Source organism: Oncorhynchus nerka, linkage group LG27, assembly GCF_034236695.1.
Source record: "Oncorhynchus nerka isolate Pitt River linkage group LG27, Oner_Uvic_2.0, whole genome shotgun sequence".
Taxonomy (NCBI): domain Eukaryota; kingdom Metazoa; phylum Chordata; class Actinopteri; order Salmoniformes; family Salmonidae; genus Oncorhynchus; species Oncorhynchus nerka.
Window position 1 is genome coordinate 63,505,226 of NC_088422.1, and position 23,309 is coordinate 63,528,534.

Here is a 23,309-nt window from a genome sequence, read left to right on the forward strand (position 1 = left end):
AAGGTGCAGGGCTGTTAATGAGCAGTCTTGGTGGCTTTTCTCTCCCACCATTGTTCATGTATTCAAGTAGGGTGCTTTGTATTTGGAGTCAGAGGAAGGCAGTCTCCTGAGAGGTATCCCCCATGCCAGACAGAACACATTCACAGAGAGAACAGGGCTATGACCTAACGAGGACGAGTCAAACAGCTGACAGTTGTCAAACAAAAAGATGTCAAATTAACCAGGGCTTTGTTGTGAAATATTTTCTTTGTTTTTCCAATGGGGAAAAATACAGTTAATGGCTTGTCTTGACAAAGATATTTACATGAATGGTGCATAAGGTATGAGAACAATAATACGAGGGTGTATGAAAACAAAGTACATAATAGTCAGTAATAACCAATCTACAAGATTATCACAGCATCCCATTTCAGAATGATGCAACTGTTAAAGTTGCATCAATAGGCCAACTGCATTTAGAGCTAGTTAAACCATATTAATGCAAATCCACAGTAAGGTTTCTCTACCCTACCTGCATTTAACCAGTGGTTATTACCTAAAGCTCAGAGCCTCCTCAGCCCCTGTGCCAGCAAGGCTGTAAACCAAACATGACATTCCTCTGCATTAGTGTCCTATGACTCCAGACACCTCCCAAGCCCCACCTGTCTGCAGTTATCACTGCTGTGCCCACTCCCATTAGCTGAGATGGGAAAGGGTTGCTTTGCTTTTAGGCTGCCCCTCTCCATAGGCTTTAATGCCCCTGAGCAGCATATTTGTTAGACTGTTATTCAGCAAACAAGCTGTGACTCCAATTCCCCGCTCAGTGACAGACGGAGGGGAACAGGGGGGGGGGCTTCACCCCTTAGGCCGGAGAGGAGATGGGATCACGCAGGGCCAAGTGAGTTTGATCTCATTTCTCTGTCCAGGGGTTGGAAGCCGCATGTCAATTTGTGAACGAGTGAGGACTCAGAAGGGAAATATGGGTTGAATTAGGCAGCCCACAATGAGGCAAAAATTAAGTCAGAATTGTGTTTGTGTGCGGGTGCTAAATATTCAGAGCACTGAGATAGGCCTTTCTGTTCTCATCGGTTTGTCAGTTGTGTTCTCATGCATTCTCTTCTCTTAGATAGATAAGAATTTGTTCTTAACTGACTTGCCTACTTAAATAAAAGGTTAAATAAAAAAGTTTAAAATGTTGACCTCCCCACTCCAGTCCACGTTTCTGCTGTTGCACGGGAGAAAGAAGCCTTTGACATTACAAAAGGAAATGTCATGTCAGTCATCAGTGAAATGGATACAACAACTATCAGACATAGGGAGCCTTCCAGTATGAGAGCACGGGAGATAAGCAGGGGTTGTAGCGTCGAGCTACTGAATCCCTGCACCGACACAAAATCCTTGAAGAAAAGTAATGGTGGAGATAGAATTCAGAATCCCAGGAGAAATACAGGCTAAACAACAGGTAAAAACAACTAGGCCAATATCCCAGAGTAGATCCGTGTGTGACATGAGGATCTAGGGTACATCTCTATGGGACTAGAAAGAGATCTTCATCTCACAGTGGAGTGCTCAAATCTATTATTTTCCTCAGGTCCTGGGTAAAAACAAAAAAATAACATTTCATTTCAGACTTGACGAACATCAGGCAGGCAACATTTGAAACGTCAGCCATGAAAAATCGATGGCAGCCAAATAGCCATTCTGTTGACTGCCGCAGACAATATGCAGCCAGCAAAACGGAACAAATGAAAAATGGACATTTACTTGAAGCATTTTAATTAATAATTGCTGTGCTGCTTGTGACTTATGCTCCAATAACTACTGCTTGAGCAAGTCAGTTGTTAGAGAGGTTTCCCCTCCCCACTACATGGCTATGTTTTCTATCAAGGACAGTAACCCAGCACTCAGCCCATTGTCCCATTAAGGAAGATGGGAAGGGAGAGATCCAGACTGCCTGGCCAGATTGAATGAAATATGGCTCTGTCTTCTGCTGGGAGGAGTTGATCAGACCGTGAAACTGCCAATTTAACTTGCCAAATCCCAAATGAGGATTTAGGCATGACATTAAAAGATGCAATGACAGCATTGAGATACCAACAATATGTTGAAGGTTTTGTATTTGTACGATATTGTATGTAGCTTTCAAGGGATGAAAAAACAACTACACAGGCCGGAGAAAAAGGCACGAGAGCTGGACTGAGCCGACATTCTCCATGCAATAATCTCTCAAATAAAATATTGTATCAATGTTTTCCCCATTCAGCTTGTTTGTGTAACTGACATTAAAACAAGTTAGGGACAAACCCAAAAGACTCCATAAAAGTGAGCTTCCGGAGAAGAGCATGAAATTCAGGGCAGGAAAAAGTGAAATCCCATAAATAAATCCTCCATAAGCCAATTCCTGTCAATACACACCGTGTGCCTTCAACCCAAAGCACCTCATTCACAAACATGACACAACAGCACCAGAAAATGGAAAGATGCTATTCGCAGGAGAAATAATCTCATAAAACCATTAAGGGAACAACGTAGGTGCATTATGGGGGATTACACCAACTCCTCATACACATTCCATTTCTCTGCCACTTCTGTGGAGCAAATACAGGAGTTTAACTGCTCACTGAAATCCTGTAACAAGTTTAAGAAGCCCATCCTTGCAGTGGAGCATAGCCTACGTACATTTTTAGGCCTATGTGAGCAATGTTATTGTGACCATGTCGGAGTGTGTGTGTGTGTGTGTGTGTGTACTTGCAAACCTCTTTGATTCCTGTAGTGAACATGGCTTCACTCCAGACGCCCCTCAAGCTACTTAATCAGAACAACAATGTGGGTTTGACAAAGATTTGACTTAGAGAGAGAAGTTACATATTTCCATGTTGAGTGAGTGCATACGGTAGATCTTTCAATAAAAACTATTTATTCAAGCAATTTAGTGTTAAGCTTCAGGCAGATACTGCTGTTTGTTTGGTCTTTATGGATGGACCCTGTTTGGTATTATGCTAATATACCACTATAAGCCTGGAGGGGGAGAGTGCTACACATAAGAGGATTGCACTGGAAACAGCAGCGCAACCAGAGGCCACAGACATACTGTATACAGTACATCAGTGAGAAATTAGATTCTTTATTTATTTATTCATGTATCTATACAAACTGATGTAAACAAATGTACTGTATGTTCGATACTCTGCCAGCTTTCCAGGAAGAGACACGGCGTAAACATTGCACCTCAAAGCCTGGTCCCTCACTAGCCACGCTGTGCTCGTTTTAATTCTGTAATTATTAAAATTAGGAGCGAACACTGGGAAGCAAGTCTAGAATTTATGACAGAATGTTCCATGTTAAGGTCGGTACAATACCATTATGAGACATAAGCTAATTTCATCCTTTCATGATTGCAATATCTGTATAAAATCTGCGTGGCTGTTATATCATGTTAATTTACAGCATATGTCATGAATGTTACATGCAGGCCTACAGTAGATCTTTAAAAACAGGTAGGCCAATGTCAAACACGTGGTAGCCTAATCAATATTACAGAAACGATTCTGTATGAAAAAAAAAAGAAACGCAATGCTTCTAACATGCAAAATGTGACACAGTGACTCAAAACAGGCCAAACTACTAAATATGCCTTTTAAAATTGTCCAGTTCTGAATCCCTTTATAAAGTCCCACTACAGTAACGTTGATATGAGGCAAATCTGTTTCCCTCACATTACACCAACAATCAACTTCTCTCTAACAGAAAAAACTATTCCTAATTGGATTCTGCGGGAAGCGTTGCAAATCCACGTTGCCTAGCGACAAGCCATATGATAGTATCGGTTTGGTGTCTTTGAGCATAATGACATTTATAATTATTTGGCAATTACCACTTTTTTCTAATGAGTTCTCACAATCCGATTCCCCGGTATAGCAAAACCATTATAGAGATATAAAACTGTGATACCAACCCCAGGGTACCTCAACGTTATAGTAAAATATAACCAATAAAATGAAATGCAAAACTCCCTCAAGGTTGTTATGTGATGCTATATGAGTATTGGAGCTCGTTGGCACGTTACGCATCTATTCCTCGGCTTATTGTGTCAGTACTGACTTGGTGACCTGGGTAGCAGTAGAACCACTCAAGTATGTCGGAATTAGCCAATTAGGAGCCTTTTTACAGGGATACTTAACCATCTGTAGTTGTCACAACCTGCTCATCTTAATAAACTACCAGAACATACAGCTGAAGTCGGAAGTTTACATACACCTTAGCCAACTACATTTCAGTTTTTCACAATTCCTGACATTTAATCCTAGTAAAAATTCCCTGTCTTAGGTCAGTTAGGATCACCACTTTATTTTAAGAATGTGAAATGTCAGAATAATAGTATTTATTTCAGCTTTTATTTATTTCATCACATTCCCAGTGGGTCAGAAGTTTACATACAGTCAATTAGTATTTGGTAGCATTGCCTTTAAATTGTTTAACTTGGGTCAAACGTGTTGGGTAGCCTTCCACAAGAAGTTGGGTGAATTTTGGCCCATTCCTACTGACAAAGCTGGTGTAACTGAGTCAGGTTTGTAGGCATCCTTGCTCGTACAAGCTTTTTCAGTTCTGCCCACAAATTTTCTATGGGATTGAGGTCAGGGCTTTTCGATGGCCACTCCAATATCTTGACTTTGTTGTTCTTAAGCCATCTTGCCAAAGTTTGGAGGTATGCTTGGGGTCATTATTCATTTTCAAGACCCATTTGCGACCAGGCTTGAACTTCCTGACTGATGTCTTCCGATGTTGCTTCAATATATTCACATAATTCCCCTTCCTCATGATGCCATCTATTTTGTGAAGTGCACCAGGCCCTTACTTCAGCAAAGCACCCGAACAACATGATGCTGCCACCCCCGTGCTTCAAGATTGGGATGTTGTTCTTCAGCTTGCAAGCCTCCCCCTTTTTCCTCCAAACATAACAATGATCATTATGGCCAAAAAGTTATATTTTTGTTTCATCAGACCAGAAGACATTCCTCCAAAAAGTACGATATTTGTCCCCATGTGCAGTTGCAAACTAGTCTGGCTTTTTTATGGGGGTTTTGGAGTAGTGGCTTCATCCTTGCTGAGTGGCCTTTCAGGTTATGTTGATATAGGACTCGTTTTACTGTGGATATAGATACTTTTGTGCCTGTTTCCTCCAGCATCTTCACAAGGTCCTTTGCGGTTGTTCTGGGATTGAATTGCACTTTTCGCACCAAAGTATGTTCATCTCTAGGAGGCAGAACGCGTCTCCTTCCTGAGCGGTATGACGGCTTCGTGGTCCCATGGTGTTTATAATTGCGTACTATTGTTTGTACAGATGAACGTGGTACCTTCAGGCGTTGGAAATTGCTCCCAAGGATGAACCAGACTTGTGGAGGTCTACACATTTTTTTCTGAGGTCATGGCTGATTTCCTTTGATTTTCCCATGATGTCAAGCAAAGAGGCACTGGGTTTGAAGGTAGGCCTTGAAATACAGCCACAGGTACACCTACAATTGACTCAAATGATGTCAATTAGTCTATCAGAAGCATCTAAAGCCATGACAATTTTCTGGAATTTTCCAAGCTGTTTATAGGCCCAGTCAACTTAGTGTATGTAAACTTCTGACCCACTGGAATTATAAGTGAAATAATCTGTCTAAACAATTGTTGGAAAAATGACTTGTGTCGTGCACAAAGTAGATGTCCTAACCGAATTACCACAACTATAGTTAGTTAACAAGAAATTTGTGGAGTGATTAAAAAACAAGTTTTAATGACTCCAACCTAAGTGTATGTAAACTTCAACTGTAGATGAGGAGGGTTGAACAGACAACACCAGAAGTGGAAGAGAGCGATGAGACATGATACAGACTGGCCATGTGATACTGTAGAGGGGGACAGCGGCAGCTGGACAGTCCAATTTACAGCTTAAATAGGCCTCGACATTGAACAGGAAGCAATTTCAGATCTCTTAAAAGGAGTCGTGGGTAGAGGGTCACTGGATGCAGCTCGGCTGTGTATGTTTACAGCTTTAAACACCACTAAAATTGGAGCCGCGACACGGGATGACCCTCCTCTGATCATCCCTGGATAGGACGCATGATAATAAAATACCTCTCTGTGACACTTCTGACCAGGCCACAAAGATAGCAAGTGGTGGTCCAAACCAAATGAGGTCCACTTAAAATGTTCCACACAAAAACCTAACATGATTTCCCACTTATTGTACCGGCTGTAGTCGATTCGCCAAAACAGTCCCTTTTGTGCATCCTATGGGGTATTGGAAAACATAGGAACAACTTTGCACACTCTTGATTTCTAGTACAGGCTATACAGTCATGTCCGAGTCTCTCTCTCCCCATGCTTAGAGAGGCTGGCAGGTGCAGTGGAAAGACAGAGCTCTAATTCACCTAATTCTCTCATTAATTTCCTCCTGAAAAGCAGTATCCTCACTCCCACACTAAGCTCTTCACAGCTAAACGTGGCTGCACCACACACACATTGCAGAGGACAATATAATTGTACATTTCAGTGCTATTTCTAATCAGCAGCAATTTTCTCTACAGGTGTATAGTCTCTGAATGTTCTATAGATATATAAATTATTATTATTTTTTACATTTGCAGATTGACAATCAGTGAAACAACAAAGCGTTTCCATGACGACATGGCAGTCTCCTGGTTTGGGTGCCTGCACTCGAGCCAGGCTCCTGCCAGTGTGACGTGTGCCCCGGGGCTCAGGGCTCTGCTTCTCTGTAGACCTAGGCAAAAATCCCCTAGGACAGGTGCTCTAGTCTCTTGCAGCAGCCTCTTGCACAAGATGAATATGAGAAGCAGGCAACGAGCAGCCATTCAAACTGACTGACTAGTTGAATCGGTGAGTTGTAACATTCCTGCTTGCATTTGACAAAAGTGGTCAACACCCACAGTTCCAATCCTCGCTCCAGCACAGATTTTTTTATAAATCATAAACCAAACTGTAACATAGACTTCCTTGCTAAATTACAGACAGGCTAACCTTTAAGATACTCTCTCCAGCTGGGCTGGAATGTCCAAAAGAATATGCTTTCTAATCCCTTAGCAGCTTAAATATGAATGATTATGCTCTGGTTAAATTGTCACAGCTCAGTAAGCAAATACCCCAAAAAGATACCTACCGTAGGTCAGACACGACAGCAGTCTCTGTGATTGTCTTAATATGAGATTTAACTTCCTGGGAGAAAAAAAAAAGAAGCTAAAACGTCAGGACCATAAGTCTAAGTGACAGCTTTTGTCGGATGGCATTTTGTGGAAAAAGAGAAAGCCAGTAAAACAAGAAGAAGCCCAATTTATTTATTCAGTGGTGAGGAAAATGGGAATTCCTCTCTCTCTTAGTCAACTTGAAAATTGTTTAACTATAATATATTTGAATCCAATTGTTTGGAGCTTAAGGAACTCAGGAGAAAGTTTGTGTTCCACACAATATAAATAAAAAGTGATAATTGCCTTGACAGATCATCTACCCAGCTGTCTCATGAAACTTGTAGAATAGGCCCTAGGGCCGGGACGATACCAGTACTGCGATACTCATTAGTCCCACGGCAAGGAAGCAAAACACAAAGCGGATTTAACTTCTTCAGGAAGTCATATTTATTTATATTTTTCAAGCTATAGCACGCAATGTTTGGAGTGCTTCAAATTTGGTCTGCTACGTGTTTTCATTTTTGCCATGGGGAAAAAAAATATTGCGATACTGGCTCTAGTAGACCGACATTCTCTCCAAGGGTTGAATAGCACAAGGTAACCCACAAACTGATCCCAATACAGACGGGAAATCTTTAGCAAGTTACTACGTCATATCAATTCAAAAATATATAAAGAGACGGACTCAACTTCCTCGCTTTTGTATACAGTGTGGGAAACACCGATTTTGACCATTATACAAGCATCTACTTACCAAGCTCCAGAAGAGTGCCCAATTCCCCAGAATGAATTCACTACTCTCGACTCTAATGCTAAAGAGACTGATCACACAGCCATTAGACTGCCATGCCACATTGTCCCTATGTTTCATTGTAGAACGTGAGTCTACAGACTCCAATCTTGCTGAAGAAATGGAAAAGATATTGCACACCAACACTACACACACCATGTCCTGCATTAGTCTAATCTGGTATCGTTCCCAATTAGCTTCCATCCAGCCTTACTGTAATGCCAGATTACTGAGTCTGGCAATGCAAGGTTCCAATAAACCATTTAGGACATTTGCCTACTCACCGGCGGTGAAATCCTTGTTTAGGTCGATGAAAGCATTGGAATGAGGGACACGCATCTTGACACGTGAACTTAGAGCTGCCTGCCACACTGCGTTCCTGTGAGGAAAGAAAACAACATGATTAATGTGCTCAGCAGACATTCTGAAAAAACACAGAACCAACCAACAAAGGTGCTGTTTTTAACACTGCATACATCTACAATATTTCAATGTATTGCAATTGAGTTTTGTCAAGACATGGATAATAATGTAAAATAAAACAATGTTTATGGGGACTGCAAAGCATTGGGTCACTTTTCTAATCTCCACTTTACCTTCCAGTAAGATAGCAGACTTCAGTGGAGAAATCAGCAGAAACCCCAAAGATGTCTGGAATCATGTCCCCATTGAAGCTGCGTAAGAGAATTTCATTTATAAAACCGGCAAAACTGCCTACCCATGAGCAAGATCAAAGGACAAAGTTTAGGTAAACAGTATTGCTTGCATGGAAACTCATCATAGAAAACAACTGCTACAGGTGATTTGTAATATATATTTTTTTACATGCTTAACCTACTCCATTATCAGAGGTTGGTCCACAAATGTCTTATTAAGGTCCACTTGCCCATCTGCAAAACCAGATAAGAGATGTTAATCAGTTAGCTATTTAATAACAGAAGTTAACTTTCTGTATTAGAGTACATTATTTTTGTTCTACAAGCCTCAAACGTTGTATTCCATAAGCCTGAATCTAGGCCTAATAGAGCAACAATTTACCCAGGGTTTGGTTGTTTCCCCAGAATACAAAAACCATTGTGTCTGAGGTGGCCTTGGTCTTGAGCTGAACTGTAAGAAGCACATCCATCTGAGAATCTCCATCGTAGTCTCCAGGAACAACACCAGTTATGATACAATTGCTGAAAGAGGAAAGACATTCACTGAGTGCCTGCTGTTGACATAAGCCAGTTAAGAACAGCATAGGGCTGTTCTCAGTGACAGCTAAAATCATCTTGTGTCAATCTACCCTTACCCACAGGGTTTGCCTGGACATTGTGGAATTATTGATGTTTCAAGATGAGAAGTGGTGTGTGCACTAATACAATTGAGAGAATAAGATCAGAAACTTACGCGGGCAAAGCCTTTTTAGGGATATGGACTTTTGGCTTGAAGTATGGGGCTTTCAGATCAGCCAAGAATATCACCAACTCAGATTCTAAAAGTTCAATCAAATATGCAATAAAAACAAATTCACAAAATGCTTACTTTCATACCCAGCACAGCACAGCACAGTCACATAACCATATCAGCAATGCAGTGACACATTCATTGGTGAGCTATACCCATTTTATGTTTTTGTTTCATTCTAGTTACTAGGCTACTGTGTCTTGTAATGTAGGTAATGCCAGAGGTGGAAAAAGTACACAATTGTCATACTTGAGTAAAAGTAAAGATACCTTAATAGAAAATGACTCAAGTAAAAGTCACCCAGTAAAATACTACTTGAGTAAAAGTCTAAAACATTTCTGGTTTTAAATATACTTAAGTACAGTGGTGGGAAAAGTAGTCAATTGTCATACTTGAGTAAAAGTAAAAAGTAAAAGCTATACCTCAAATTCCTTATATTAAGCAAACCAGACGACACAATTTCCTTATTATTATATATTTTTTTGACAGCCAGGGTCACACTCCAACACTCAGACATGATTTACAAACTAAGCATTTGTGTTTAGTGAGTCTGCCAGATCAGAGGCAGTAGGGATGACTATGGACGTTCTCTCAGTCCGTCAATTGGACCATTTTCCTGTACTGCTAAGCATTCAAATTGTAACAAGTACTTTTGTAGTAAAGTACAGCTACCCAAAAAAACAACTTAAGTAGTACTTTAAAGTATTTTACACCACTGTATAATGCATTGAACACCCAACAGCTTTTCAAGCAGAGAAAATAGATTGCTACGTCATCACTGTTTTTATTGCTTTGCATTTCCTGTCTCTATATCCAAGACAGGCACCCGTTATGTACTATCCCTATTAGTCAATATAGGCTAGAGCAAATTGTATCCAGTGGTAAATAATTGTGTTAGCTACATGACTAACTAACTGCTTACCAGACAATATGACAGCACTCAACAGCTTGGTTTAGCTAGCTAGATTAGCTTGCATCCTATGAGTTTTTGGAACACATGTCATTAATTCAAGTAGTCTCATCTAGTATCTAGCTAAAGTTTCTATATTATTCACTAACGAAATTAATCCTATTGAAAAGGCAATACAAAACACTGAACAGTATTCTAGCCAGCTAGCTAACGTTAGCTACTCACGTTCTCTGATGATGAAAATATCGGTCTGTTTATCCGAGTTGAAATCACCAAACGCAGCCACAGTACCATGATTTTCAGACCCGAACAAGTCAGTTGTTACATCTTGAAGAGCAGATGCTGAATACTGCCCTGCAAAATACACAGTAAATGTAAAAATCTTGAAAAACAATATCCTCATAGTTGTTCAATTCAAACAACACAAACTGGAATACTGCAGTGCGCGTTTGGTTTACGGCAGAAATGACGGCAAGAAATGCATTAAGCATAAACTCGTGGGGCTTGACACTTGTCAAAAATAACACAATCGACAGCCTTATTTAGTCGTAAATATAAAGGTAAAGAGCATCAATGGCACAAGAGGGAGATAGAATATTGACATGTTAATAAATGGGTGGTGTGACGTCACACCATCAGCGCTTCCTAGTTTGCAGCAGTGTCACAACGTGCTGTTACTTGGTAAACACAGAGAACCAACCAACATGTCAAGCTTGGCAGATGTCGGCAGGAAACTCCTGGAAATCAAAGCCAGACAAAAACGTTCAGGTTTGACATATTCACTTGCTTGACACTGCTTTATCTGCAAACCTCTGCGAATGTCCTGAGTGAACCATCAACGAAACAGATTATATAATTCCCTTGCCTGCTATAGCCCACTACAGTGGGCATGCATGAGCATGAAAGGTCAAGTTTGCAGCTACTGGAGCTATTTTAAGATTTTCACATCAGGTGTTGCCTCTCTACCCTTGCCGTTTGTGTTAGGCTACATAAAACAGCAATGTTATCATATTGAAAGATAATAAATGTACATGCTGGCCAGGGGAGGCTGGTGGGAGGACGGGCTCATTTTAATGGCTGGAATGGAATTACATGTAACGGAGTCAAACATGTGGCTTCCATGTGTTTGACTCCATTCTATTTAATTCCATTCCAGCCATTATAATGAGCCCGTCCTCATATACATGTAGCTCCTCCCACCAGCCTCCTCTGATGTATGCTATGTTCCTCGTTTATCAGGCTAGATGCCATTACATTAGCCAACATGGCAACCTGCTCACATAGACAGTGTAGGGGTAGGCAATGAGATTCAGCCATTTTTGTTGGGGTGCCGAAAGAGATTATATCGGAAAATAACAATCATGTCATACCTTGATTATATTGAGACACGATCAAATATGGCAGGTAGTCTAGCAGTTAAGAACATTGGGCCAGTAACCGAAAGGTCGCTGGTTTGAATCCCCGAGCTGACTAGGTGTAAAATCTGTTAATGTGCCCTTGAGCAAGGGGGGTGTGGAATCATTCGCGGGCTTTGCCTATGTCCATGTCTTATAACTCATATACTGATTTTGATTATGATCCGTGGTTAATCAAGCCTGCTGTCAATTAAAGGCCTCATGCAATTTTTCATTACATTTTTTTTATTCAACAATAAAGGCGGTATTTAATAGTACGGTATTTAAGAAATATTTTATCATAATCATTTTAATTTGTTGAGTATCACTCATACAAACATTGTAGTTTGACGAATGAATGCCTTAAAATATGTTTCAACATTTATGAACTTTTATTTGAAAAAAGACACATTCAGACATTAGGCTAATTCAAACCATCATTACTAGTTCACTCATCTTAACCATCCTATGCCAACATATAATTTCCAAGTAGGCTAATCTTTTAATGACCATTGTAGGCTACATGGCGTATTCATGTTTTGTCATTTGTTGTCTGTTTTGTAGCCACCTAATATTAACTTGCTATGTGATTCATTATTGATTTTTGTTCTTAAGCCGCTATACTAACCCTCCTGTGAATTGCTGTAGATTTGTAATTTAGCTGAGAGACGATTGCCCTTTACCTCACCTTTTGAAAATGGCCAGCTCGGAATGTGAGATTTCCAAAGCTCCTCGGAAACTAAAAAGATATGGTAAGTAGTGAATTGAGCATATGTAACAATTCTCCAGGTCGTTGCTGTAAATGAGAATGTGTTCTCAGTCAACTTACATGGTAAAATAAGTTTAAAAAAGAGGTAGCAAGCACTCCAAACCCAAAGCCTTTCAAACTGGGTTGAACTAAATCTAGATTTAATCGAGTGTAATGCCTGTATATCATTCTATGAGAAAATTAGCAGGATGACATCACTCCAAATTATACATTTCAATGATTAATCTTGCCAGTCAGAGTTTTTTATTACTATACCACCCTAGTAACATATGTCAGTTTCAGTGGAGGGTGCTGAGGGGAGGATGGCTCATAATAATGGCTAAAACGGAGCAAATGGAATGGCATCAAACACATGGAAACCATTCCGATTCAGGATTTACCACAAGCCTGTCCTCTCAAATGAAGCTGCTACCATCCTGCTGTGTTCAGTTTTCTTCAGGTGAATGGTATGATATTCTGATAATGCTGTAATACACTTATTACTACTGTCTACGTGGCTTGGTCAGGATGCTATACCAATATACCAGTCTTGGATATAGGCTACGTTCAATACATGGGCTAGATTTTGTGAGATACAATTGGGTATAACACTACTGTATCTAAAAATGATCCAGGTAATCAAGTTGTCGTCATAATTCACTTTTTTTTGCTGCACCTATGAGTGACAGTCTCTCCCTAGGGTTACCACCAAATGTAGTACAACCAATATACTGTTGAATGGAAATAGAAAATGATACTAACCAGTATTCAATTCATAAGCCTAGTATTAACAAATATTGAACTCTCTCAGTGAAGTTAATCATACAATATTTTCCAACAACCACAGACTTCGATCCATGTTTCTATGCAGTAGAAATGAAATAAAACCTTTAATTTGCATATTAGCCTCACACTGCCTCTGCAGAGTTATCTTGAAAAGTGATGGCTTTGTCCCTACTACTTAAAAGCTGATGGAAATTATGGTAATTTCACTGGAAATGTGGATTTTTCAGTACCTGAGGTATTGACCCAAGGTCGATCCCATTAAAATGTAAATCACTCCAAAATAAAATTTGTCTGAAATAGTGGTCCAACAGATGGGGCTCCCCTAAAATTCACTTGGTTCTGAAGAAAGCTTGAAATGGTGGCAAGTTCCATTATATTTTAAATTTGTGCTCAGCGTATGAAATCACACTTCTTGCTGGAGGCTTGTTTTGATATTTACAGTGACTAAATGTGAGTTGGAAATGGGGCCATGTCGTGATTGCATGCGTCAATGCATTGTGGTTTTTGTGTGACTTGGACTGTTCATTCTATTCTGACGGAAATCACAAAAAATGACTGATACTGATTTACTTTGACAATGTGTTTAGGATGTTGCTCTTCAATCCCATGTGTAGTTAAAGTCTTCATTATCTAAAACCATTCTGTAAAATATGTTTAGCATTTAGGTCTAAATACATTTGTTTCTGAAGATGTGTGATAGAAGTGTTGATAACTAGGAACCTTTGTGGCATCAGTCTTACAGCCTAATACTCCTCAAGTGCTCATGGGAGTCTTTATTTGACATATAGTTACTGTAGTGTGTGTCTCCAGAGTGTGTCGGAAAGTACCATTGAGGCACCTGAGACATGAACAAATTACCTCCAAGTGAGCTCTAGCTCAACAATGAATGTTCTGTCAAGAATTGTGTTTTGTATCTCTCCTCAGGCTCCATCTATGAACCTCTCAAGCTCTCCATTCTCCACCGGGAGGATGAGCCACTATGGGAGAAACTTGACCGCTACTACAATGCGGGTAAGCACTGTGATTGTGATTAAAATACTTACTATTTCAAATCCTTGTTTTGAAGACGTCCTCAAAGGTGGGGTCCTTTCGAGCTTATTCGCCTACTTCTAGGGGGTGTAGCTTTACAGTATTTAGGTTTGAAATATGGATTTAATTTGGTATGTTACTCTTAGGGCTCTATTTTAACAAAGCTGACGCAATGGTAAATCTAAGTGCAGGTGGTAGCGCTATTGTTTCAGGGATGTGTATTTGAGCTATTTTCACTATCACAATTATTGGCGCAATTTGTTGGTGTTGCCACGAAAGGTCTGGATTTTGACAAATAAACAAGTTGAGGCTTGGCCCCTCACTGGCCCAATCAGAATGTGCTCCATGGCAAAATATGTGTTGCTTCAGGTTGTGTATTTACAGACTTTTATGTATTGCCTTGGTAACAACTCCAATATCAATGTTAGTCCGTTATAGTTTTTTAAATGGCTTACAGAAACAAAATAACAAAATGTAGAACTATCCCATCTTTCCTCAATAGGTTAACTTGAACCCATTTGCAGTCCACAGTGTTCTGGGTAATTGCATGGCTTCAATAGCATTCCCACTGATATAGAGGCGAGGCCTACTGCAAATTGTATTATGGCTGAGCATGGACATGCCAAACATTGTCATTAAGCAATATTAAATTCATTATTGATAAGGCCTAAAAAGAGAACTAATGATTCTAATCAAATTCTTAACGAAACAAAGAAACAACTTGTTTTAAAATGTCACACTTACAGGCACCATAATTTCTCTCCGTGGGCATATAATATTAAAACAACACAGAATATGGAGGGTTTTACACACATCCAAAAATCGAAAGCAGGACCTGCATGGCTAAAATAATGTGGTCCTGCCTACAATGCATAGATAATAGTGTTTTACTCCTCTCTAACTTGATGTATGATTACTGCCCCGTAGCACTCACGTTGGTAGCCATGAAGTGCTTTGAAAGGCTGGTCATGGCTCACATCAACAGCATCCTCCCGGATACCCGAGACCCACTCTAATTCGCATACCGCCCCAACAGATCCGCAGATGACGCAATTCTCACCTATGTAAGAATGCTGTTCATTGATTACAGCCCAGCGTTCAACACCATAGTGCCCACGAAGCTCATCACTAAGCTAAGGACCCTGGAACTAAACACCTCCCTCTGCATCGGGATCCTGGACTTCCTGATGGGCTGCCCCCAGGTGGTAAGGGTGGTCAACAACATGTCTGCTATGCTCAACACTGGGGGCCCTCAGGGCTGTGTGCTTAGTCCCGTCCTGTACTCCCTGTTCACGACTTATGGCCAAACACGACTCCAACATCATCATTAATTTGCTGATGACACAACAGTGGTAGGCCTGATCACCGACAACGATGAGACGGGCAGTGTGGTGCCAGGACAACAACCTGTCCCTCAATGTGAGCAAGACAAAGGAGCTGATCGTGGACTACAGGAAAAGGCGGGCCGAACAGGCCCCCATTAACATCGTCGGGGCTGAAGTGAAGCGGGTCGAGAGTTTCAAGTTAATTGGTGTCCACATCACCAACAAACTATCATGGTCCAAACACACCAAGACAGCCGTGAAGAGGGCACGACAACACCTTTTCCCCCTCAGAAGACTGAAAAGATTTGGCATGGGTCCCCAGATCCTCAAAACGTTCTACAGCTGCACCATCGAGAGCATTCTGACTGGTTGCATAACCGCCTGGTATGGTAACTGCTCGGCATCTGACCGTAAGGCGCTACTCCCCAATTTCGTGGTACTTTTGTTAAAACCAGCTTTTGATTGGTCGGCACTGCCTGAAATTAGCACTTTGGATCATGTTTTTAAGGACACACCTCAAATATTTCCACTCTGCCCATCTGACCGTCAGCAAGCGGATTTTCAAGACCCGATAAATTGACAAACCTGGCGTTAGGGCTGGAAATAGCCATTGGGAAATTTCAAACTAACGTGCATTTGATACTAGCGCTGCCTTAACACTACCTGAAAATAGAGCCCATGGGCTCTAATCTGAGTCTGTCTGAGTCAGGTCACGCCATTTTCACAAGTTACCGCACCATTGGCAGACATGTCACACCCCATTGGTCAGTTGTGTTGATAACAGGGGGTGCATGGATACAGCGTGGCAACAGATTTCATGACTTTCTTCATTAAAGGCAGGACACCCTTTGCTCAGCGTGGAAACAGAGGAAGTGTATTGCATTACATTGTAATTTCATGAAGGATAGAATGTAGTCTATTGTGATCTGTGCTTTGCTGTGACCTGGGGCTGTGGTCTAAATGCTATACTTATGTTCAAGACCAATTACTTTTCAAGGGCAATACAGCTTCTATTATGTTTTATGCTGTGAGCCTATTTGAATAAAGGAAAAATACATGTTTGTTCTACTGAAGACAGGCAACAAAGATACTTCAGCGAGTTATCAGATATTGCCCATGTTTTTGGGGAGCAAACTTTATCAATATGGTGTCATGCTTCATGTTTGAAAATCCAGAGGGTTGTATTATTTTTGTATCCACCCCGTAGGCTAGTATAAGACAGCTGTAGAGAAAAGACAGCATACTTGTGAAATTTTGATGAAAAAGGTTTCCCCGAAGTGAGGGTTGTTTCACAGGCTGTCTAGGTTGAAATGAGGATGCTACAGGAAAAGCAGCCAAGTGAAAGACAGTAGGGGAGCAACTGGTCCCTCATCTGAAACCAGTCCTGCAGTGTGAAGTCATGGTGACAGACATCCCTAAAGAGAACAACATATCAGTGTTTCCCACCACCTGGGCTCCCTGGATGAAAGTGAATCTCACTCATTACTCATGAATGTTGTATTCATGTTACCCCTGTAGCTTTTATATGTTTGGTGCATGTTTTGTTCTCCAAGGTAAACGGATGCAATTTTAGCTTTTGCAATAATGTGACAGCACACTTTTTGTGGTGTAGACTATATTGTAGTAATATTTTACACAGTGCTTTTCCCATTCCCTTTTCTGCTCAGTCAGATTGGTCAAAGTTCAGAAAGCTTTAGATTGCTCTAGGTGAGGTTGGGGGTGATTTGTTCTACTAGCAATGAATGAAAGAGTACTGCAACAATAACATGCATCAAAGCCCCCTGTTGCTCTCTCAGAAACGTTCTCTGTGAGATAACAATATGTTGAAATGTTCTTGCTTCATTTTGTGGTCTGGACATAGCAGTTGAATGTGCTTGCTTAATTTTAGCAGGGAGCATAGCAGCAGTTGTTATCGCCAATGCACAGGCCAGTGGATGAATACCTTCTTTTTGGCCTCAGAGGTAATGAAATGATGATTCGATTTCCATTTTCTACCAAAAAGGTGCAATTGTAAAGCCAGTGGCATTACATGCTCTTAGGATGCAGTGTGGACTTATTCCCTATCATTCCTGAGCAAAAGACATTAGGGACATCACTGTCCCTCACAGTTTGTCTTCTTTTTCTCTTGTGTGGGCCTCGGGTTTCTTATTTATGTGGTAATGTGGCCACACTCCAGTGCCTCTTATTTCATTCTCACACTTGATTATAGTGGAGGCATAGGGCTCGTATCTGACACTGGCTCGGGGAGATTAAGAAATGTTTAAACGAGCTTTATGTTTTGTTGTGGAGGTCTCTTTTCCCTCTTTCTTTCTTTCACTCACTGTCTGGGAGCAGAGGAATGGCCCATTCTAAGAAACAGCGTTAGGTGTTGATTTAGTGGGACATTAGGTTGATGGATGATAATATCATCATATGAGACTGAGCAACTCCAACCTCAGTTTATTTGCAACTAGAATGCTGTTGTGTCTTTTGGAGTTAGAGAATAATAACATATTTTACTGTGGTTTTGATTCAGAGGAGTCTTACTAAGGTGCCATTTTTCTTCTGATGTGCCTCCAAATACATTATATTGCCTTTTCCAAATCTAAAGCAGAGATTGAATGTGAGAAAAGTGAGTCAATGTAGGTTACATTTATGGACCCAGCAGCCGAGTTAGCTGGGCTTGGAACAGAAACAGTTGAGTCGAAGAGTCAGAGGATCAAATCAAATCAAATTGTATTTGTCACATACACATGGTTAGCAGATGTTAATGCGAGTGTAGCAAAAGGCTTGTGCTTCTAGTTCCGACAGTGCAGTAATATCTGACAAGTAATCAAACAATTCCCCAACAACTACCTAATACATACAAATCTAAAGGGGTGAATGAGAATATGTACATGTAAGTATATGGATGAGTGATGGCCGAGCGGCATAGGCAAGGTGCAATAGATGGGATAAAATACAGTATATATGTGATTATGAGTAATGTAAGATATGTAAACATTATTAAAGTGCCATTATTTAGAGTGCATTGTATGACGTGACTAGTTATCCATTTATTAAAGTGGCCAGTGATTGTGTCTCAGCGTAGGCAGCAGCCTCTCTGAGTTAATGATGGCAGTTTAGCAGTCTGCTGGCCTTGAGATAGAAGCTGTCATACAGTCTCTCGGTCCCAGCTTTGATGCACCTGTACTGACCTTGCCTTCTGGATGGTAGCGGTGTGAACAGGCAGTGGCTCAGGTGGTTGATGTCCTTGATGATATTTTTGGCCTTCTTGTGACATCGGGTGCTGTAGGTGGGGGAGGGGGGTGCTGCTGCCTCTGCTGTTTCCTGAAGTCCACTATCATCTCCTTTGTTTTGTTGACTTTGAGTGAGAGGTTGTTTTCCTGACACCACACTCCAAGTTCCCTAGGCCGTCTCGGTAATTTAGTAATATTGTTGGTAATCAAGCCCACTACTGTTGTGTCGTCTGTGAATTTGATGATTGAGTTGGATGCGTGCATGGCCACACAGTCATGGGTGAACAGGGAGTACAGGAGGGGGCTGAGCACACACCCTTCTGGGGCCCCAGTGTTGAGGGTCAGCGAAGTGGAGATGTTGTTTACATTTACATTTAAGTCATTTAGCAGACGCTCTTATCCAGAGCGACTTACAAATTTTCTGTTTCCTACCTTCACCACCTGGGGGCAGCCTGTTAGAAAGTCCAGGACCCAATTGCACAGGGCGGGGTTGAGACCCAGGGCCTCCAGCTTGATGATGAACTTGGAGGGTACTATGGTGTTGAATGCTGAGCTGTAGTCAATGAACAGCATTCTTCCATAGGTATTCATTTTGTCCAGATGGGATAAGACAGTGTGCAGTACAATGGCGATTGCGTCATCTGTGGACTTGTTGGGGCTGTATGCAAATTGAAGTGGGTCTAGGGTGGCCGGTAAGGTGGAGGTGATACGATCCTTGACTAGTCTCTCAAAGCACTTCATGATGACAGAAGTGAGTGCTATGGGACAGTAGTCATTTAGTTCATTTGTCTTTGCCTTCTTGGGTACAGGAACAATGGTAGACATTTCGAAGTATGTGGGGACAGCAGACTAGGATAGTGAGCGTTTGAATATGTCCGTAAACACACCAGCCAGCTGGTCTGTGCATGCTTTGAGGACGCGGCTAGGGATGCCGTCTGGGCCGGCAGTCTTGTGTGAGTTAACATGTGTAAATGTTTTACTCACATCAGCCACGGAGAAGGAGATGGGGGGACGCAGTCCTTGTTAGCGGGCTGCGACAGTGGCACTGTATTATCCTCAAAGCGGGCAAAGAAGGTATTTTGTTTGTCTGGCAGCGTGACGTCGGTTTCGTGACATGGCTGGATTTCTTTTTGTAGTCTGTGATTGACTGTAGACCCGGCCACATACGTCTCTTGTCTGAGTTTTTGAATTGCGACTCCACCTTGTCCCTGTACTGGCATTTCGCTTGTTTGAATGCCTTGCGGAGGGAATAGCTACACTGTCTATATTCAGACATATTCCCAGACCTCTTTCCATGGATAAATGTGGTGGATCAGATTGCGCTTTCAGTTTTGTGCGAATGCCTCCATCCATCCATGGTTTCTGGTTAGGGTAGGTTTTAATAGTCAGTGGGTACAACATCTCCAATGCACTTCTTTATAAATGCACTCACCGAGTCAGCGTATAGGTCGATGTTGTTCTCTGAGGCTGATCAGAACATATTCCAGTCCACGTGATCAAAACAATCTTTAAGCGTAGCTTCCGATTGGTCGTACCAGCATTGAATGGTTCTCGTCACTGGTACATCCTGTTTGAGTTTCTGCCTATAAGACGGAAGGAGCAAGATGGCGTCGTGGTCGGATTTGCCAAGGTCAAAATAGGTGGTATTTATTAAACAGTGCAGGTGACGAGAAGACTGGGTCCTGAGCCTACAGATGATGATAAATTATGAAAATGTGTTGAAAGAAAGTACAAAATAACACATTGGCCAATACTATAATAACCAGACAAAATCACAGGGCCAAACGGCCGTAATCTTACACATCTGACCTGGGCCGTGTTCAGCAAGAAAACAGAAATGGCGCTGTTTTGAACAACCGGTTCAAGAACTTGTGCCTAAAATCTGTGAATCTACTGGTACGCGCTCACTAGAAGCTAGTTCACAGTTTTGGTGAGACAGTGGTGAGGAGAAATAGGTTGGTGTTTCCAATTCTGGCATTTATTATTTATATTACCAAGCACATTACAAGGAAGTATCGTTGGAAACAAAATAATAAATTGTCCAGAGCATGTGGGGAGAAATGGCGGGAAATGAACACAGCAATTTTTCGATCAGCTTTCTTTTTACATTCACAATGCCAGGGGAAGCCCCAATACGATGCTACTTTTTAACTCTGGCTAACATATGAAATTGGCCAGAAGAAGCACTGTCCGTTTTGTGTTTTTTTCCCAAGCAGCCTCTGGGGTCAAAGTAATTTTCACTGCCGAGGTACTGAAGGGTTTATTAATATTCTGCTTAATTCCCTCCATTGCCTCTTTATCCCGGCTATGCTGACTTTGTCTCTTTGAATTGACCCGGACTCTCTTTAACAAACGATCTGGCAGAATGGATGGTCCCTTCATTTGCTCTGGCATAATGTGGTGATGAAAAATGAAGTACCCTGTTCAGACAGATTATTCATCTGGAGGGGTAGAGGGTGGTGCGGTGACAGATACATTCCTGTGATTCCAGGCCTTCTGTTTTAGTGTGACTTTATTTAAGCTAAATAATATTTAGAGGATTTCCATGAAGATAAACATGTATGTAACTCTGGAATGTATATGACCTGAAGACCGAAGTTATTGCTACCTTCACATGTGCAGTAACACACCTTGTTAGGATGTCTGGTTTTACAACAATAACTACACAACATACAGCTGTTTAACATACCTTTATATTCCATTCCATTTCACAATTTGCAACAACCAACAATGTTAATGGCCTAATGTAGCCATTTTTATATCAAGTCATTTCTGGGTAACAATTAAGTACCTTACTGTAATAGTTTTCCACTACAATGGACAAAAAACGATTTATCAATCAATAATTTAGCTATGACTGTCTGGCAGTGGTCTGAGTGGGCAGGAGAAAGCTTAAAACTGTCAGAGAGGTTTGTAACTCTCTCTAACCAATTTACCGCACGGTGACGTCACCAGGCAAGCCTAAACTCTCGCCCACGCAAACAGGCGGATTCTAACGTCCTGTGTAGATTGCATTTCTAACCAGCAACTACCAGGAGAGAACACTGGTCAATGTTTGTTTCATCAGCTGTTGTACAATATTATACACAACAAAAATATAGTTGAAAGCCTGAGGGATCACCCTGTCTCTCTCTTGTTTCTCTCTCTCTAGTGAAGACCACCATTCTGAACTACCAGAGCCCCACCACTGGCCTCTTCCCTACCAAGACATGCTCTAGCTGCAAGGAAGCCAAGGTGCGGGACTCCCTGTATTGTGCAGCCAGTTCCTGGGCCCTGGGTCTAGCTTACAGGTGACAACACACACACACACACACACATACACTGTATCCACAGCCACCTTAGATCACTGTACATTTTAAAGTTGATCTTAATAATTAATCTAGTACAACCTTAGTTAATGGGCTCCGCCAGGGACCAATATTCTTAATCAAAGCAGACGGCTTTTGTAATGTCAAGGGGGTGCTGCGTACTGCTGCTGCCCACTTAATAGAGCATCCAGACTGCACTGAGTGCACAAAAGATTAGGAACACCTGCTCTTTCCATGACATAGACTGACCTGGGGAAATCTATGATCTCTTATTGATGTTGCTTGCTGAATTCGCTTCAATCAGTGTAGATCAGGTATTCCCAAACTGGGAAGTGAAGTGGTAACGAGCAAGCAGTTGCTCCCGACGCCACTTGGGTACACTGCAGCATCCACCGAGAGGCTCTTCCTGCCAAGGGAATGCCTGACCACTTGAAAGATGTGAAAATTGTTAACTTTGTTAAAGCAAGGCCCCTGAACTCTCGTGTAGTTTCAACACTATGCAATGATATGGGCAGCAACCATTTAATGTTTTTACAAGCTGGTTATCAAGGGGCAAAGTATTGACCCGTTTTTTAAAATTGAGAGACGAGTTAAAAAATTTCTTTACTGACCATCATTTTCACTTGTCTGACCGCTTGCATGATGACGAGTTTCTCACACGACTGGCCTATCTATGTGATGTTTTTTCTCACCTGAATGATCGAAATCTAGGATTACAGGGACTGGGACACCACAGTGTCCGATTTCAAATAGGCTTTACAGCGAAAGCACCACAAATTATTGTTAGGTCACCACGAACCGTTAAGTCATCACTAACCTTTGATGATCTTCATCAGATGACACTCATAGGACTTCATGTTACACAATACATGTATGTTTATAGTTCATATTTATATAAACAAATCTGAGTTTACATTGGCGCGTTCAGTAGTTCCAAAAACATCCTGTGATTTTGCATAGCCACATTAATTTTACAGAAATACTCATCATAAATGTTGATGAAAATACAAGTGTCACACATGGAATTATAATATACCTCTCCTTAATGCAACCGCTGTGTCAGATTTCAAAAAAACTTTACGGAAAAAGCAAACCATGCAATAATTTGAGAATGGCACTCAGAAAAAAAATGATTTGCCATGTTGGAGTCAGAATGCACTCCCAGGAATCCTAGTTCCACAATAAATGT

The 23,309-nt window shown here is 41.3% G+C and overlaps 2 protein-coding genes across 4 annotated transcripts in view; one reads left to right on the plus strand and one right to left on the minus strand.

Moving 5' to 3' along the window:
- The window catches only part of LOC115112131 (T-cell immunomodulatory protein-like), a 142,015-nt gene extending 131,125 nt beyond the window's left edge, over positions 1 to 10,890 (minus strand). The window contains exons 1-6 of the mRNA XM_029638956.2: positions 10,538 to 10,890; positions 9,346 to 9,430; positions 8,995 to 9,134; positions 8,795 to 8,846; positions 8,553 to 8,630; positions 8,241 to 8,335 (exon numbers count right to left, since the gene is read on the minus strand). Of these exons, the coding sequence (XP_029494816.1) occupies positions 8,241 to 8,335; positions 8,553 to 8,630; positions 8,795 to 8,846; positions 8,995 to 9,134; positions 9,346 to 9,430; positions 10,538 to 10,715 (628 nt within the window). The 5' untranslated portion in view covers positions 10,716 to 10,890. The remainder of the gene's footprint in view (positions 1 to 8,240; positions 8,336 to 8,552; positions 8,631 to 8,794; positions 8,847 to 8,994; positions 9,135 to 9,345; positions 9,431 to 10,537) is intronic.
- An 82-nt stretch (positions 10,891 to 10,972) lies between these two features.
- LOC115112130 (phosphorylase b kinase regulatory subunit beta-like) overlaps positions 10,973 to 23,309 on the plus strand; it is an 82,193-nt gene continuing 69,856 nt past the window's right edge. For 2 of the 3 annotated variants that reach the window (XM_029638952.2, XM_029638951.2), the window contains exons 1-3: positions 10,973 to 11,080; positions 14,165 to 14,251; positions 21,964 to 22,102. In XM_029638952.2, the coding sequence (XP_029494812.1) occupies positions 11,017 to 11,080; positions 14,165 to 14,251; positions 21,964 to 22,102 (290 nt within the window). In that variant the 5' untranslated portion in view covers positions 10,973 to 11,016. Of the gene's footprint in view, positions 11,081 to 12,354; positions 12,459 to 14,164; positions 14,252 to 21,963; positions 22,103 to 23,309 lie in introns of all 3 variants that reach the window. The other variant, XM_029638953.2, reaches the window with a different exon arrangement.